This window comes from Glandiceps talaboti, chromosome 23 (assembly GCF_964340395.1).
Source record: "Glandiceps talaboti chromosome 23, keGlaTala1.1, whole genome shotgun sequence".
Classification (NCBI taxonomy): Eukaryota; Metazoa; Hemichordata; class Enteropneusta; family Spengelidae; genus Glandiceps; species Glandiceps talaboti.
In genome coordinates, this window is record NC_135571.1 from 6956363 (window position 1) to 6975202 (window position 18840).

General features: G+C 38.0%; 1 protein-coding gene across 5 annotated transcripts; it reads left to right on the plus strand.

Moving 5' to 3' along the window:
- The first annotated feature begins 430 nt into the window (after nt 1-430).
- Nucleotides 431-14028, plus strand: LOC144452821 (uncharacterized). Of its 5 annotated transcripts, none has more exons than XM_078143986.1 (2): nt 431-456; nt 11194-14028. In XM_078143986.1, exon 2 carries the CDS (start codon nt 11227-11229, stop codon nt 13048-13050), a length of 1824 nt encoding a protein of 607 aa, XP_078000112.1. In that variant the 5' UTR covers nt 431-456; nt 11194-11226; the 3' UTR covers nt 13051-14028. The 5 variants fall into 5 exon arrangements, with proteins under 5 accessions (XP_078000112.1, XP_078000109.1, XP_078000108.1 ...); XM_078143983.1 differs by lacking the exon at nt 431-456 and adding an exon at nt 740-795; XM_078143982.1 differs by lacking the exon at nt 431-456 and adding an exon at nt 5086-5221.
- The last annotated feature ends 4812 nt before the right edge of the window (nt 14029-18840 follow it).

Here is an 18840-nt window from a genome sequence, read left to right on the forward strand (position 1 = left end):
AACTATGAATTATATTTGAATGGCTTCCGTTATGCTCGGTCAGTGTTAGTGACAATACATTGCTGTTTGCTGTATTCTACGTCGTTTGTGTATATATGTGTTATTCTCGTTGAGTGAATAGATCCCCGTCTAACAAATGCAACATTCTGGACGTGTAACAAATAGACGGACTGGCATGGCCATTCAACTTGTACATAGTGCAGTTCAGTTGTTTGAACAAAGGCAGTAATTGATTTGCGTATGGTTTTGTTACACCGTATAGCGGAGTAGCAGTCACTTATAGCCCATACGCTAGACTGGGTAGCCGCACCATCAATCTGTCGTTACAAGACGCTATCTCAGTCGTGGTCGTTCAAACCCTTCGGTATGTTACCTGCGACGGGTTAGAGATTAGATTCGTACAAATTCTGACCGTAGAACTGTCGTAAGAACTTCAGCTACTGTTCCGGATCACAGGTAAACTTAATTTCTCAAAAAAAGTTTCGTTTTTTTTCTGACTCGATGATGTTAGCGTAATGATTTAAGATATATATAAGTGAGATAGGTATAGCTGTTTACTGTTGTAGGCGTTTGGACAACGCGCTTAGAAACGGCGTAGTACAGTCGTTGCTATGTTGCCTCGGGCAGCTTTCGGACCCTTTAGCCTTCAAGCCATTACGTCAATAGCTCTCGTCACGGGTCAACATATACAATACGCATGCTTTTAACGGATTGTATATTAATTTTACATTGCTGTTGGTAGACACAGAGCGACGCGTCTAGTCTGTCAGACGTTATTGTAATGCACCGTAACAGGTAGGCCTGGCAGCTTTTATGTTATTTGCAAATTTGTAGTTGAAAATGAGATATTTTAAACATATGAGACATTCTTATGTGTTCTTTTGGGAACTTGAATTTGGTAGGGTTATAACGTAGGGCAACTAACTGGGCTACCATAACAGTAAGCGTTAGCCGAACGATGTACTTTGTGAAAAAAATGCTTGACTAACATTCCATTGGGTGTTTTTTATAAGAGAGAAGGCCAAAAACATATCTAGGGCGAAGTGCTTTTGTACATACATGTAAAGTAGGCGTGATTATTATTTGGTATGAACGCATGTATCGATATCGGTGCACAAACCGTGTCCCACCCTGAAGTTAGTAACCCTTCGACTTTCACATTATGTGTAAGGTTTCCAAATTCATGAAAAGTCGCGAGAGTACGTTTGTTTGTAATTTCAAAATTGACTGTCCATGCCATGCAAAAGAAATTAAAATGAACAAGTTTCGGCCTGTATTAGTTATTCAATGTATGTGTACTTGACTGGGGATTTTGACTTGACCAGCGATCAAGTTGGACGCTCAAGAGAGCACGGATCGATACTGGACATTGAACAATCAATAAAAAGAACTGGTCGTTACCGACTTAGCTATTATTAGTTGGTTGTATACTCAGACATTGTTTTATTAAATATTAAATATGGAGTGATTGTTTGGAAATATACTGTCGTACCGCGTGTGATGATGGAGTCTGAATGCTACCCGTGCCTTGAATCTTTTCTCACGGGGTATATAGAGAAGACACGGGTAGCTTCTATCTCAGACCACTAAATAGCGGTCTGAGCTTTTATATTATGCTAGACTAATGGTGATATTGATACATGGAATTTTCAAATTGTTTCTTGAGTTATGAAAAAAGAATGAAATTGATCAAAACTTCTAGTGTATGTTTAGAACTATCCAGAAACCCATTCGTGTAGGATTTTACTCTTGACTTTCCCCTACTGCGCGTGAGAGCAAAATTCTCTAGTTTAGAAAAGGATTTATCAAGCGCGTTGTTAGTTTGTTAAGCGTTGCTTGTATAATTTATTTCCCAAACCATTAATATTTAATTGTACCTTAATTTCTTTCGATTCATAAAGGTGCTCTCATATAGTTTTCTATCCTTGCCGACAGCAGATAATTAAGCCATGCCGAGTTTTTTGTGTCTGTGACCATGACTTCCAATCTAGTATTGACCTTTCATTTCTAGTGCAATAATTCAACCATTGTTTGCGTTCAATGTTGAATCTTTGTTTGATAGTAGCTTAAATCGTATTAACTTCATATTAAAGATAAATGCCAGCATCTCTAATATATAAAATCATACGACTTTAGTCAATTTACAACCCGTTTCATGTGAGTGTTCACTGGCTCTTTTTGATACAATCACAAAGAAACTAATAAGAAACTCTATACTCTTCATTTGAGATAGCAAGATAACTTATTGCTACATTGTGTCTAAATTGAATAAATCGGTTGTACATTTTGCAACTTAGACGCGCCAATCTGTTGATGTCTCCATAGTGGTACATTAGACAAAGTGTAGCAAGAAACTATTCATTCAATTTTGCTATCTTTAGGTTGGAATGTGCAGTTTCTTATTGCATTCGATTCGGCGTGATTGTACCAAAGAGGGCCAGTGAACACTAAATTGAAACATTTTGTATTAAGGGTTAAAATCGTGTTCAAAACTGATCACGTATGACGTGTATACTATTTGAAGCTAATATAAATTTGGTGAATTTTGTAAATCGTCGCTATTTTTTTTAGCTTAGTATCTTTATAGCCGTTAGATGATCTTGACAGTCCTTTTAGTCGAGATCTTAGCTACGTACGACCACGCAAATCATCCCGGTACAGCGAATGAAGTGACTATGCTATCACTGAAATTTTCCCTCCAAAATTTAGTTGACGACAATTTGTTCTCAGTAACTTTTACGCTATTAGTTGCGATGAACATAATATTTCGCGCCAACTGTATAGTTTAGGTGGTAGAATTTATGTTTTTTAGTTATTATTATTTAAAATTAACTTATTTTTTGACTGAATACTATATGGTGATGCTGTATCAAAAATAAACATGAAATGAGAATCTTGAAATATTTGTTATAATCAGTCACTCCTCCTGACCTTTTCACAAACTTGTCTTCAAAATGGCCGTGATTCCAAAAGCATATAAATATTTGCTAGTATAGAGTCAGAAATATGCTGTGGTCGTTCGCCTTTTTGTGATAGCCAACCGGTTCCATAAATTATATCATATGCTGAGATTTAACAAGAACACTATTGACATGGTTTATTTACTATAGCTGTCTATCGAGTATCGGTGAAAATGTTCTTCTCATAGTTCGTTTCCCAGTGTAAAGGTATTATGCTATCGTTCGCGTGTCATTGAGGTCACGGTACACTAGTAGATAATGACAAACCCAAATAACAACTCAACAAGCTACCGAATCGCATGAATGAAATTTAGGACTGTTCATCAACGCGATCACGTACACGATCTTAGGATAGACTGGCGACGCACATAACCAAACTTTTCAAGGCCATGTATAAATATTTTTTTGTAATACGTACATTAAATAAGATTTATAATTCCAACTGATAAACCTCGTAATATTTTATCGACACATAAACTGCATAAGGGGATGTGAATTCGGCTATCTCAATGTCTTTGTTGTTGCAACACAAAGTGTTCTTCATGCTCCAGTAACGTTAACCATGTTGTCGTCATAACACAGAAATGTTCATGAAAAAAAAAGATTTGCGAGCGAGGACAGAACCTTTTTCACCTTTACCAAGTATTTCAAGATTTTGAACAAAAGAAATTTAAATTAAAGTTCACTGCCCTCTACGTATGCGTAAACCATCGACAACTTCCCATCAATTGTTCCAGACTATCGCGTTGTTTACGAAAATATGACGATGTCTTTCCCGCGAAATCTATTGTCAAAATTTCGTTTTTCTCTATAAGTTTTTCGAGTATTTTAACTTTATTTTAGAGCGAATTTAGAGGAATATCCCTCTTCTAACAAGTTGTTGTGATAATATATTATTTAATCAAAAATTTCAAGTTTAATACATATATTATACTCGTAATTCGCGCGAAACTTTATAGCTTTCCACAACCGTGACTATTTTAACTGACGTAACAAGAAAGTGTGATGAAGACGCTTATAAGTACTTGATAAGTATAAGAATAAAAATAGTATGCAAAAATACTAATTCAAAAGACACACAAGTACATGTGAGTGACGTCATTGATAAAATTTTATCGTCTGCTAAACAATATGATAAGAAAATGTCTGATTTTAGACTAAAATCGAGTGATTAGAAATTTAGAATTGTTAACATATCTACTGTGTGTTACATAAAGCAGGGAATACTTGTACTCGGGAAATATTTGCTATAAATTATTTCATGTCAGTTCATGTAGGGCCTATTGCAACCGTTGACTGAGGTCACATGTCCATTGGTCAAGTGTACAAATAACAGCTAGGAGTACATACACCACTTCCATGAGTCAGCAGATTCATCATTAAAAATGCCAATCTCGAGGTTTACTGATATTTTTTTTATTTTTTTGTTTTCACTAATTTGCACTCTCATGTTGTTTCCCTGTACACCTTCCTTCGGTTCAAAGTCATTCGGAAAAGTTTTGGATAATTGTAAATCTTAAAATGGTCTTTCTTCAAAGGGGCAAAAAAGTGAGTCATCACTTTTGTTTACGTGTGTCGGAAACGGTTTAAAATTGAAAGGGGTCTTTATAGAATTGTTCATTGACACAGTTGAACCCGTGTAACTTGCTGACTATTTCTTGTTTGGTTTTCTGACTATTTGCACTCATGTCGAGAGACGATAGACATTTAAACAAACGTCCATGTACATACTGTAGGCTTTTGTACTTCAACTGTGACAATTAAACACAGTACACGGTATCTGTTAAAGTTGGTGTATTTTTTAAACATAAATTTTACATTTTATCTTGCCCAGACTAAACATCCATGTCTTAATTTTGAAGAAGTAATACTATCCTGGCCGCAGTTGAAAATTTTAGTCTAAAATCAGACAATTTTCTTATCATATTTTTATAGCAGACGATAAAATTTGGTCGGTGACGTCACTCACATGCATGTGTGTCAAGTAGGCTGTAAAGAGGTCACGCATAGCCGCGTCATTGCGTCTTTTTAGACTTTGTTAGGGTCGTTAATACCAACAAACCTTGGGCACAATGTTTTTACAGAAATCAATCAAACTCCGTGGGTTAGATTTATTTGGACAACGAACTGGTTTACTGTCAAACGTTATACAGACTCTGAGTGCTCACAAATAGTAGCACTTGGTAGTGTCCATACGTACGTACGTCCTCCATGCTTCTCATGAAGTCCGTTACACTTTCGTAGTTGCTGAGCCCTCTGAGGTAAGGTCTGAAACCGTCGTTTTAGCTTAAAGTTTTTAAAGTCGACTTTATCGAAGTATACAGACCGTCAGGTTTTTTTACAATTGGTAGCACTTGGTAGTGTCCATACGTTCTCCGTGTTTCTCATGACGATCGTTACCCTTTCGTACATGTTGCTAAGATCTTCCGAGGTAAGGTCTGAAATCGGTACTTTTTTGAGAGAAAAGTTTTATTCAATAATACCGTGCATGGTGGCAGGTTGTATTAGTTATCAATTACATTAGATAGCATGACATCAATTTGATAATATGACTATTTTCTGGGGGGGGGGAGACAATCAATGGAATGTGATTTTCCAAATTGTACACTACTACGTTCTGCGCTCTGAGTTGTGCAGATGATTGAACGTCCTGCACTGTGACCAGACATAGGGCGTAACGAGGAACATGACACATTGACATAACCATAACTACCCGTGATACATTTTACGTACATTGACGTCTATGATTTAATATATTGCATATGTTTTCCTGTTTTCGCTTATTTCTGACGACATTTCGTCCGCTGTCAAGGTATCTGGATTTAAGGGATTACTCGGGCAAGGCTATAGTGATTTGCCGGTAATAAGGTCATGGGAAACACGTTGTGAGTTTTTCACTCACAGTTTGACGTGTAAATAACATGTACAATTCATTGTGCGTGGTGAAGCGGTTCAGAGTAAATTTTGCTTCTCTACAACCCTGATGTAAATGAAAATTTCTTGGTGCGTTAAAAAATTACGTCATCGATCTATTCATTAATATTCGGATTTGTCATATTTCTATGCCACAGATCTAGATCTAACAGTTACTAGTGAAAACTAAGCTGCACTAGCTGCAACCTGAACGTTTTTTCAAGTTAAAATACTGCTTCGTTAGGTAAAATAACTTATTCGTAATATCATACACCCTAAATGGTATTGAATCATATATGGGTAAACATATTTGTGTAATTGTATTTAGTGTAATATCAAACTTGATTTTAGGTCCGCTCCCAAATATCAGCACCCCAATCATAAATCACAGTTTCAACTTATTACAAAACTACTTATAGATAAAATAGATCTCTAATTGACATGTAAAATATCTAATTATTGATATTTTAAAAATAATTCAGTCAATGCATTGTTGGTCGTCTGATCGAAAAAATAATACTTCGGTTACAGCCAGAACATGTTTTAGTAAATAGTTCTACCACAATTAATTCAAATATTACGCAGAAAAAGAACTGGTCTGTGTGCCTTTAACGGAAGTCAGAGAGTGGACTTTCTTATCATTAAATTGTGGAAATTGTCACTTCATAATTGACTTGGCAGTTTACGAAATCAAGTCATTTTTTTCGTTGGGTGTATGCACAGCAGTTTTAACTTAGCGAAAAATGGCGACCATGTCTAGTTTGGCAAGTGTTATAAAAATGTTAACAACAGCATATTCTTTTACAAAATTACGCCGAAAGTAACTGCTACTGTGAATTTGAATGACAGAAAAAACTCAATTGAAGTTTGTTTACATCAAAGTAATGTAGATATTTGACTATAGGGGGTTGTCGGGGTATTAGTGTCACGTACTCAAGTATCTGAGCGATAAATGAATCCTACGAATGGAATCAAGTCAAAGGTCAGAGGTCACTATTCACATACTTTCGAATCGATGAATTTTCCACAGCGATGAACAAACATAAATGTGTTCGTGATCCGGGACACGTTACCGCTATGACCCATACGGCGTGCAAGACAAAGTACCGCTATGTCTGTTTAATAAAGTACGGTGCTCATAGATTTCGATATTCGAGACATAGCTGCCGGGGATGTACCAGGCGTACTAGTCAATAGAGAGAGCAAAGTAGCGTGAGGTATTTTTGACTGATGGATTCTACGCAGTGTTACTAACCACTCCTAATCACTCACTCACTCGCTCGCTCACTCGCTCACTCACACACACACACACACACACACACACACTCACTCACTCACTCACTCACTCACTCACTCACTCACTCACTGTCTCTCTCTGCTCTGAACTTGCTATGAACTAACTTAATATTCTTAAAAGTGTGCATAGATATATCGAAATCACACTGATAAAGTAATACCTTCCTACTTTTTCACCCCATGTCTCAAATGTTTAGAGTACAGAGAGGATATTTAAGTAAATAATTGGAACCAAGCTTGTTATTTTTTTTTGTGTTGATCAATCAAAATATCACCATGGTGACGTTGTGATTATAATCACGATTTCAAGAGACTAGATTAAGTGCTTTGACATCTGGTCGTTTCAAAACACAGGTGTACATTTTTATCTCCATGTTCGTTCCTTTTGACGTCATACGTGTGAAGTTGTTCACTGTGTTACACACAAATTGCACTTTGTTGTGTACGTATCGTCCCACAGTACTATAGTCGGTTCCGAGTTCGAGTAGATTTAAGACATAGTCCCACCATTATTAAACTGTGATACCATACACGCTTCTCGCCGTTACCCAAGTGATGGCTTCCTGAAATATTCTAATTTATTTTGTTCAGTCGAAGAACAAGGATAGTTGTTTACAAGGTGTATACAATGAATGTCTTTATGTAAAACCTGTGTTTCCCCTCTGTCTCTGCACGTACTCCCCCTCTTTCCCCTTCAGTATTTTTCTCTCGGAACTACGCCCCCCCCTCTCAACAGTCTCTGTCTGTCTGTCTGTCTGTCTGTCTGTCTGTCTGTCTGTCTGTCTGTCTGTCTGTCTGTCTGTCTGTCTGTCTGTCTGTCTGACTGACTGACTGACTGACTGACTGTCTGTCTGTCTGTCTGTCTGTCTGTCTGTCTGTATGTCTGTCTGTATGTCTGTCTGTCGATCTGTCTGTCTGTCTGTCTGTCTGTCGATCTGTATGTCTGTCTGTCTGTCTGTCTGTCTGTCTGTCTGTCTGTCTGTCTGTCTGTCTGTCTGTCTGTCTGTCGATCTGTCTGTGTGTGTGTCTGTATGCCTGTCTGTCTCTGCCTGTCTCTCTGTCTCTGTCTCTGTGTCTCTGCCTGTGTCTCTGTCTTTGTCTGTCTCTGTGTCTCTGTCTGTCTGCCTGTCTCTCTCTCTCAGTTACCTTCACATTTATTTTCTCATTAAAGACTTTTCTCAAATGAAAAGATATAGATACATGTATTGTCATTATCATAAATCACTAAGTATAGCAATCAACAATCACTACGTTTGTCCGATGGTTCCTATTATAAGTTTTATTTATCTGACTTTGTGGATATATCATTGCAAGGCCAAACTAGTTATGTAAGTATCACCATTTGCACAGAAATGCCTAGAGTATACTATAAATGCTACAAGTGATCTAACAATTCACAAGGTGTGCGTCTGTCTTAGTGAATTCGTTTTTGTTGGACGATAACTTAAACAGATCAACTCCCACCCCACAACTAAAAAAATTGAGTTTTTATCTTACATTGAACTATTGACGCTGTCCATAATACTAAACGTATCAAAACCAATCTCTCTAGCTCTGCTGTCGTATATACATGTAATGACCCAGTACAGAAATAGCCAATTTCGTGATGTACATGCAGTTCATTTCATCATCAGAAGGGCGATGGATTATAAGTCCTAGCTCCGATGGTAATATATATGTTGCCATGGTATCTTTTCTCAAGTATATACATTGGGATATGTTATAGCTACTGTCTAATTTGGCCGAGCTTTTCTTTGAGACCAGTAAATTGTTGCTATGGACAACAACGTAATTTAATAAAAAATAGTTATATCACCGAAGTAAACCTTGTAAACTATTTTGAAAACAAACTCAGCTTTAAAGGGTTTATAGTTGAATGACTTTGAAAGAAGTATCATATGTACATCTGTATATCTATCAATCTATCTGTCTGTGTGTGTGTCTGTCTTTCTGTCTGTCTGTCTGTCTGTCTGTCTGTCTGTCTGTCTGTCTGTCTGTCTGTCTGTGTCTGTCTGTCTGTCTATATGTCTGTCTGTCTATATGTATGCATGCATGTCTGTCTGTCTGTATATCTATCTGTCTGTCTATCTATATGTCTGTCTGTCTATCTGCATGTCTGTCTGTCTGTCTGTCTATCTGTTTGTCTGTCTGTCTATCTAACTATCTGTCTGTCTGTCTGTCTGTCTGTCTGTCTGTCTGTCTGTCTTTCTACCTGCCTATCTATCTATCTATCTATCTATCTATCTATCTATCTATCTATCTATCTATCTATCTATCTATCTATCTATCTATCTATCTATCTATCTATCTATCTATCTATCTATCTATCTATCTATCTAATATTATCTGTCTGTCTGTCTGTCTGTCTGTCTGTCTGTCTGTCTGTCTGTCTGTCTGTCTGTCTGTATGTCTGTTTATAGAGACAGAGAGAGAGGCTGTAGCAGCAGGGCAACAGTCCAAATTGAACATAAATGAATAAAATAAAGGTCTGAAATCCAATAACACTTCACCGTTTGAATAACCATTTTCTAAAAAGTATACTTAATAAAAAATGTACATAAGTATTCCAACTTGTAGAAATCGGGGCCTGTCCAATTTTGCCTTACTCGTATCCAAAATATATGTCGGTAACACTTTACAAAACACACAAGGAGCATTATAGAACATTATTTAGTAGAATTACTTTCGTGACCAAGAGTCTATTTATGTTCAAGTAAAAACCTGGCACGATGTCAACTTTAACGTTTCTAGGTAGCGTCAATACACTTAATGCTGTTAAGTGGTTAATTCGCTAATCGTATCAAATTAATTCTTACAAATCGATAAATTCAGTGGAGACAATTATAACCAAGGCAACTACATTTACTTTACACCTCAGCACGGGTACGTTTGCTGATTGTAATGAAAGCATAGTTTATATGGTGGTGATATTAGACAACTTGGTGAAAATGTAGAGTTTGTGTTTTGGATTCAAAATCATCACCATCATTATCACCACCACCACCACCACCACCACCACCACTACCACCACCAACACCGCCAACACCGGTACCACCACCACCACCACCACCACCACCACCACGATCACCATCACCACCACCACCACCATCATATTTTTATTTATATAATTTGATTTAGTATTTGATTGGTCACGTCTCTTCCATATCTCAGCCCCTCGTTCTTGGCAGAATACTACTACTCCCGCGGACGTCTCTACTACAGTGCTAAGAAAACTTCGTTTTGACCTTCTCAACGTAGATGGCGCTACGTCGTGTTCACACAACTAGCTGAAAGTTGTACCGCGTACAAATATACAATTTATGAGCTTATATGCTACATGCTACTCGCTAGCAAGTCATTGCAAGTGTTCTATAACCTCCTAGGTCATAAATTGTGTTTTCCAGGACTTGGGACACAAAAAGCGTACAATTCAATGTGATAAATGAATCAATTTTTTGGCTGTAAAACAAAGTTGGCATTGGTCACCTGAGGCTTTTAAAAAAAGATATGAAAACAGAAAACAAATTTGCATATTATTCATTTGTATTGCTGATAGCTAGTACAAGTTATTTGGCCTTGTTTTATATTTGTTTGTTTTTTGTTTAGTTGTTGATGTTTTAGAGTGGTATTTTTTCCGCATTAACTCCACAAATTATGACACAAACATTGCAAAAAGTTAAGTTTAATTCATATTGGGAACAACATTAGAGGAATTCTTTCATGAGGTTTGCTTGTACCCAAACATGAGTTGACCGATGCTGCGCATGCTCAGTAAATGACAGAAAACAATTCGTCGCAAAATCACAAAGCATACCAATACTATAAACTTGAGATGAAGGAAATTTAACTTATAAGTATTCTAGCAGATATGTAGAATTTTCAGTTTCGATAATTATACGAAGTTGAGTGGAGTGTCACTCCACTGTCGCGTTAATACAGAAAGTTTAATTTTCTAGCGATGGGGTTATTTGTATTTAACAGTATTACGTCATTTGTTAACGAGCTTTTCTTTTATCTTTTGCAGAAAATAACATGACGTAACATATTGCTAAAGACTATGGTGACAGAGATGTGTCCAGTGCAGTCCTGGCCAGGTCAGCGCCAAAAATCCGTTCTCATGCCAACGATACAAACTACAGACTCGCGCTCGATGAGGGCGCACTTTCATAATTTTCCTGAATCTGCCTTGCACGTCTCTTATCCTCCGTTGAAGACAAAAAGTGGTGCCAGTTTGTCTAAACCATGTCGACGTAGTCAACCGAATCATTTCAAGAACGGGAAAGGATATTCACCGAACTTAAGTAAAGCGAGATATGTCCACAAGATTGCGAAATTTCCTTCCATTTCAAACGGGAACCACTCAACGTCGTCGTCTCCGTTTCCACAAAAATCACGCCCTCACACAAAGGGGAGTTTTCCAAGCATAGACTCTCCGCTGCCGAGAGCACGAAGTCTTCCCTCTCAGATGTCTATGAGCAATGATTATCTATCTAGACAAAATACGCGATGTTTCACGCGTGAACCAACGAAACAATCTTTACGGGCATCAAAATTACAAGCTGCGGACCGAACGCGTCACTCGCTGCAGCGTGAACCTACCCTCCTCGCACCTTCAAAACATGGCTTTCACCAGAGGAGTAAATCACCAACTTACAAGGCCTTAATTGATGTTCGGGAATACCTTGAAGCTAACCTTGCGAAGAAAATCAAAGAGTTTATACAAAGTAGGGAAGGTATTCGCGCCAGGAATAATTCTGTCATGACTGACATAACTTCCTCGGTGGATGTGAAACGCATGACTCCTGAAGATACCTCTTCAGCTGTATTGAACGAGTACTTCGAAGCAGACGTCCAAGGAATTGACGGCACTAGTGTTAGTGATATTGAATCAATCCAAGGGGAATTTACAGAATCGAGGGAATCAGTCGGTGTTTCCCGAGACTCGACATCAACATTTGTCCCCCAGCAAACTCCACCGACAAGTTTTAATTTCAATTTGGGTTATCTCAGGGAACATTTAAACGACTCTCGGTTATTGTCATTGGATATAGACGAAATAGAGAAACGATATCGGCTCAAACACAAATCTGCTTCGTTGAAAGCCAAAAAACCACGTCGTGTAATAGCACCACCAACGTCGGATCCGTTATTCCTTCCTTTACCATTCAAGAAACCAAAACGTAAGGAGCATAAACAGTATGATGACCAAACGATTGAAGAGGAAAATGAAAGTAGGGATTCTCTGGAGGAAAGTGACGACGAACTCACTGAAACTATATCCGCGAGAGTGGATGTGTTTAAGTATAAATCTGCGAACGAGGATGCAAAAATATCGCCAGTCAGAAATCTTTCGCCAAAACTTCCGAAATCGTTCACCATCGATGATATTGACAAAAAGATGGCAGAAACGTCAGAAACATTGAAGTTTACTTTCAAGAAAATTTCAGAGGCAGAACAGAAAGGAGTTGTTGCAAAACCAAAGGTTCCTGACCCTGAACCGGAAGTAGAAGAAAAACCACCTGAAATGACAGAAAAGGAGAAATTCCAGAAGATGAAAGAACGAATGGCGCAGAGAAAACAACACCGTGCATCACGGAAGGAATCGTATTTGCAATATTCGATGCAACTAGAACACATAACAAAGATGAATAAAACATTTGAAGCAGACGAAGATAGTGAGGGCGGGAATCTCTTAGCGTCAATGACCTTCAAAAAGCTTGATAACATTATGAAATTCAAAACAAGGAAAAAGGGACGATTGGGTATAGAAGTCCCCCTTAGTGATAGCGATGATGAAGAAGAAGGAGAAGAAGAAGACGACGACGATGAAGATGATGATGGTACTTTGGCACAAACAGAGGATGGTGAATTATCCGACTGAGGATGTTTTTACAAAAAAATAATTGTCGGCCATCTTGGATCATAAAGCGCCATTTCTGCCGACGTCTCAACATATTTACGTCACATGTATCTCTATTATTTGCCCAGAATGCTTTAGTAACAATATTATGATATCTTCCTACACATGTGTATTAAATGTATTTCATAAATATTTAGCTATCTTTTACCTTCAAATTGATTTCTGCAGAAAGGTTACGGTCATACCAAATGATGATTTTACGGTCCACTCATTGGGGCCGAGAGAGATTGAATTTTTCACAGTAGAGTACTAGTGCACCTCAGAAACAATTTCCTGGAAAATCTCTCCAAAGTTTGCCACGTGAAATCTTTATCCTTGTCCTTTGATATGATGAAAGAAATTTGGGACTCACCGCCTTGCTTTTAAGGAAATTAACAATCATAATTTTTCCATAGGGTTGATACAGAATTCGGTGGCCATATTGGATTCTATAATTTCATAGTTTTGATATCGTTTTGAACTTTATTTGGAAAAAAAATATACTATGGCTTCTGACCTTTCTTTGTTTTTCACTGATACCGGTTTCTGTTTTCTCAAACAGAATTTAGCCTTAAAAAGGGAGTGAAAAAGATAAACGCCATCAACGCCCCCCCCCCTCAAACCAGTGTTAGGCTTTCCCCTTTAACAAAAACATCTGTAATTTGAAAGAAATTATGATAGAGCGCCACCTAACCCCCAATTTGTTAGGTCCTCAAATGGCCGTAAACAAAACATCCTGAATTTTGCAATAAACCAAGTCAACATGATTAGTCGTAAGAAAGTCAGTCGTTTGTTTGTTTGTTTGTTTGTTTGTTTGTTTGTTTGTTTGTGAAATTCATATTATGCCATAATGGTAATAAAGTGCGATTTGTATTTTCATATATTGTAAGAATACTATTGTAAGATAACATTTTTTTTATCTTTACAAATTAGACTGTCTTACTCATTGTATGTCAGATATTTTCAGCTCTTCATTATTTTTTCGAGATTACATGTAAAGAATAAAACAGAACTATATATATCTTATAGAAATGTTTTGGTGTTCAAGTTGCAGTCTGTGTATGTATGTATGTATGTATGTATGTATGTATGTATGTATGTATGTATGTATGTATGTATGTATGTATGTATGTATGTATGTATGTATGTATGTATGTATGTATGTATGTATGTATGCATGCATGCATGCATGCATGCATGTATGTATGCATGCATGCATGTATGTATGTATGTATGTATGTATGTTTGTCCGTGATCAGTTTATTCAGGCAAAATATCCTCCGCGGCAATGGTATCAATTTACAAAGTTTGACAACGACGTTCTATGGCTTTAGCGCATTAGAACATAACACGATTTACGTTGGTATCGCATGAACTGAGAAAAAAATCCATATATATTTTCACAACCATCATATTTTCCAACGATTGCAATCACATATAGAATATACATTGATAGTAGTATATAGTATTTTATTTGCCACAAACTCAAAATCATATCAACATAACAAGAGAGAAAGTAAAAAAAGAGACAATGGAATAAATAATACACATAACATAACAAATGATCATATTTTAATAAATGTAATGCACAAAATGGCCTCAAGAATGGACATCTAGCCGCAAATATAGTATGTGAAGGGCTTAGTATGTACATTGGAGAGGGGCTATATGGTATGCACAACTGTTTGTTTTTTTGTTTGTTTTTTGTTTTTTTTTATAGAGAAAAGGTGTTAGTGACTTTGAAATGTTTCGATTATTTATTTTAGTAGCGTGACTGATTAAAAAAAAACGTCGCCATACATTAAAACAAGTTTGAGACTTAGATGTTGCCAAAGGCCTGTAGATTTAAAAAAAAAAGCAAAATAAAGAGAATAAAACAACTTATAAAGTCTATCCAGCATCATCGCTAATGCAACTTGACAAAAAGGAGAGGCAGGAAAACATGAAGAAAAAGTAATGAGAATTTTTTTTAAAAAAAAACAGGGTCGCCTTAATACTAAATTATTCGTGCGTCAGCAACATGAATAAATAAATTTTGGTCATATAATAGTCCCGATAATATGTAGTCTAAACTTTCATGGTAGCTTATCGGATTAATTCTCATCGATGGAGCTAGGAAGTATCAAATTATTGTTTTTCGATACGCTATCGTGTTTTTCTACTTCGACACGATAATCTACTTGTTCAGGGTGATTAAGGTGTCACACTATATTTTACTGAAATGACTTAGATAGTATTTTTTAAAAATGGCGCCGATTCCATTGGGACAAAAAAGGCCCCTTCCAATTTCCTTTACTTGCGCTATATCACGACCTCCCCCTGTTCGAATGTTCAAAATATGGTTTAACACTGGCTCCCTGTGGCGCAGAGGTTAGAGGTTAGGATTAGTAGTAGGGAGGTCATGGTTCGAATCCCACAGGGGACAGAGGATTTTATTTGACCTCTTCCCTTTAACCCAAGGGTGAGTGTTCTACAGCCTCGGTATCACTCAGCCGTGTCTCAGACTCACAAGACAAGTGCGAATTTGAGCATGCACCAATAACCATGCAACATAATGGATTGTTCAGTATAGAAAGGGTGTATAATATGTATTTATGTATTCATCTACATTAAAGAGAAACTTCATGGGACCAACTCTCTGCACAAGAAACCCCCTCCCCCAAAACACAAGCAAACTAACAAATAAACAAACAAAATATGGTTTAAATACTGTCAGACTTGAAATGGGACATGAAAAGGATCGGTCGGCTCCCAGTGTCAATGGTAAAGACTTGATCCCACCGCTGCCACCACACCCGACCCGGTTATTTTCTGCTACTATGATCATCTGGCTGGAAGTTTTAAAGTGCCACAGGCGTTAACGACGTGGCATGCGTGTTAGTGCCTGTGTGACTTGTGGTGACTGGAATGCTTCTTTCGGTAGTCGCTGCAGGATGTCCAATATATCTACTTATCGATAACTGCTGCGACGCAATTACATTCTCCGCTTGAACTTGGTTTTGACGTTTCCCAAATAGCAATTCACCGGTCAATAATTTCTTGTACGCCCGTCGTATCTTCCTGTCGAAAAAGCCGTACAACATTGGATTGACAACCCCGCTGATATGTATGCATGGGTATAAAAGAAGATTGAAGACCACAGGTGATACATCCAAAATCGTAGACACGCTAATCAAAATCATGAACGGGAAAAATCCGAGAAGCACTAACAAGAACACGGCGAACAGTACCTTTAACATTCGCACTTCAGTGTGAGTGGGGTCCTCCTTGTTGAGAGTGTTGCGGACACTCGGATTCGTTTGATGTGAATCGACACGTTTACGACTTCTTCGGACGTAAACAAAGATTAAGAAATACAGAACGACAACAAGGACACATGGTCCGAAGCTGCTAGTGTAGAACAAGGTACTGATTTCGCCCAGGGACGAGGTAATTGGTAACCTACAACGGAAAGCACTGGGAGAGTACACAGCATTCTCCATGTATGTATGGGATGTCATCAGAAAAGGGTAACACCAACAAACTAAGAGAGAAATGGTAACGGACACTTTGTTCGTCACGAGTTTGTACTTCGAGTTGTGAACGACATAAATGTATCTGTTAATCGCTATATACGTTGTCAGCCACACTGACACGGCCATCAGGTTAATATGCAGTACACTGTGAAGTTTACAATAAGTCATCGAAAATTTCCAGCCACGGCGAAGGTATGAATCGCTGGAAACAGCTGAAACCATCACCGCAGAGATGATATCAGTAAAGCTTAAATTCACGAGGTAGATGTAGCCAAACGTACGCAGCCGCTTCGTCAGAAGTATGGCGCTGACAAATGTGATGTTTCCAAACAACGCTGATACTGCCATAAATACTTCGATACTTCCAACAAACTGAGTGATCCAGACTCGTGGTAGAGTTACTTCTGGCATCCCTTTGGTCGTCCCAATGGTAATATTTGTTGTGTTGTTCATCATACATCCGCGGACACTAAACAACAGCGAGAAAACTGTAGCTGAGAACGATGCAATGTCTAGTTAAAACAGAGCTGTGGTTCACTACACCATCAGTTTGTGATTTCGAACGAAAAGGCTTATTCTGCGCGAAATTGGGATAAAATGCACATCGGTCAAATCTGATTGGCTAGCATCTTGAATGACGAAAAGCAACAGGCATAGTCACGCAGCTAACTAAAATACCTGGAATAGGTAGGCTAGATCGTTGATGTCTTCAGATTCGACAGGAAGTCGGATTCGTTGTTGGCACTTGTGTTAACCATAAGGGGATTTACATCATAGGGAAAATTCGAAGTTCAAGTGCGGCCAGAAAATGTGACCATCCCCAATTTACGTCCTCTTAAATGCGATCTTTCCTATTTTCGGATATAAAAAATCGAAATGTTGTTAGAAATGGAAAGGGTAGAAGTCTAGACTCAGTGGTAAGGACTTGGTCCCACCGCTGCCACCACATTAATGGTTGTTCCCCACTGCTACCAATTCACACATTGGATTTGTGCGATGGTACTGTACTGATGAATACATGTGTTTTATCTAATTGGCAGAGCTGAAGGCGAGTCCTCCCAAAGCATAGACAGTGGGTGCACTACTGAATATCCACAATGTTTTCACCAAAAGAAATACGCACAAGTCATGAATAGTCAACGTTCACCTATTACATGTGCATTTCTATTAACTCCTTGAAAACAATGCAGCCAGCACTCAAATTCTGAAAACGAGGCACACGTTTAACTTGGTGTTTCCCTGAAATCACGGATAATGTAGATGATATAAGATCATGATTCTTCAGAGCAAATCCAATTTTCTATGAAAATATCTTTATTTACTGGAGTACCTTTCCCATGTAATATATTCAATGTGATCCTTTTTGGCGGCACTATTTATATGGCCAAGCAGAGTATCTATTGAATTTTCGACCGAAATGCTAAAGTTATTTACAGCTTCTCTGTCTCGATATGTTTCCGCCGTTTTACGACCTCGTTGCTAGGGGATACAGAGTATTACAAGTTACTCTTCACTCACCCTGTTTGATACAACCACTGCACTACGGCTTGGCCAATCAGAAGCCTTGATTTCGGTTGGTTATATGGAGCCATAACCCACTCTTTCTTAGGGGTGTGTTTCAAAAGACCCGTTTGAGCCAATCACCCCATAGTATAAGTAAGATAGACAACTCTTTCGGTAGGGCTCGGACTACTAAAAAGATAGTGGTCGATGGTCTGAGGGTAGGGTTATGTGCCAAAAACTCGGGGCTACGCTCCCTCATGCACATAACTCTCCCGGACTCATTGACTATCTATTGCATATAAACCAAGCTACACTTGAATTGCTATGGCAAGATTGAATGAATACAGTTTCTTGCTACATGTGAACTAAAGTACGTCTGCGCTCAGACATCAAATGCAGATATCAAAGCATAGGTGCCTGAGTGTCTGTCTCTAGTTGCAGTACCCTTATAACCGAGATCGGCTTGTATGGAGAGTGTGGTCTAAGCAACACTTGTACACCGGCGTGGGCGTCGCTACCGCTCGACGCATATTGGTCGGATTGTATCTGTTACATATTGTTACATTTGAAATAACCTTTAGTTTTTACTTTTTGAAAACGCCCCTCAGTTCGTGCCAGGGCACCAACTTATTGAGTCAGTAGTATTTTGTTGAGACTGTCATTGCAACATTGTATTACTACAGGTCATAACATTTTATACTTTAGTCAAAACAAATGTTGATATCAAATCTCCACTCCTGAGTTGTTTACCAAA

Coding starts and splice junctions, on each gene's coding strand:
- LOC144452821 (XM_078143986.1), top strand. CDS start 11,227: ATGGTGACAGAGATGTGTCCAGTGCAGTCCTGGCCAGGTCAGCGCCAA.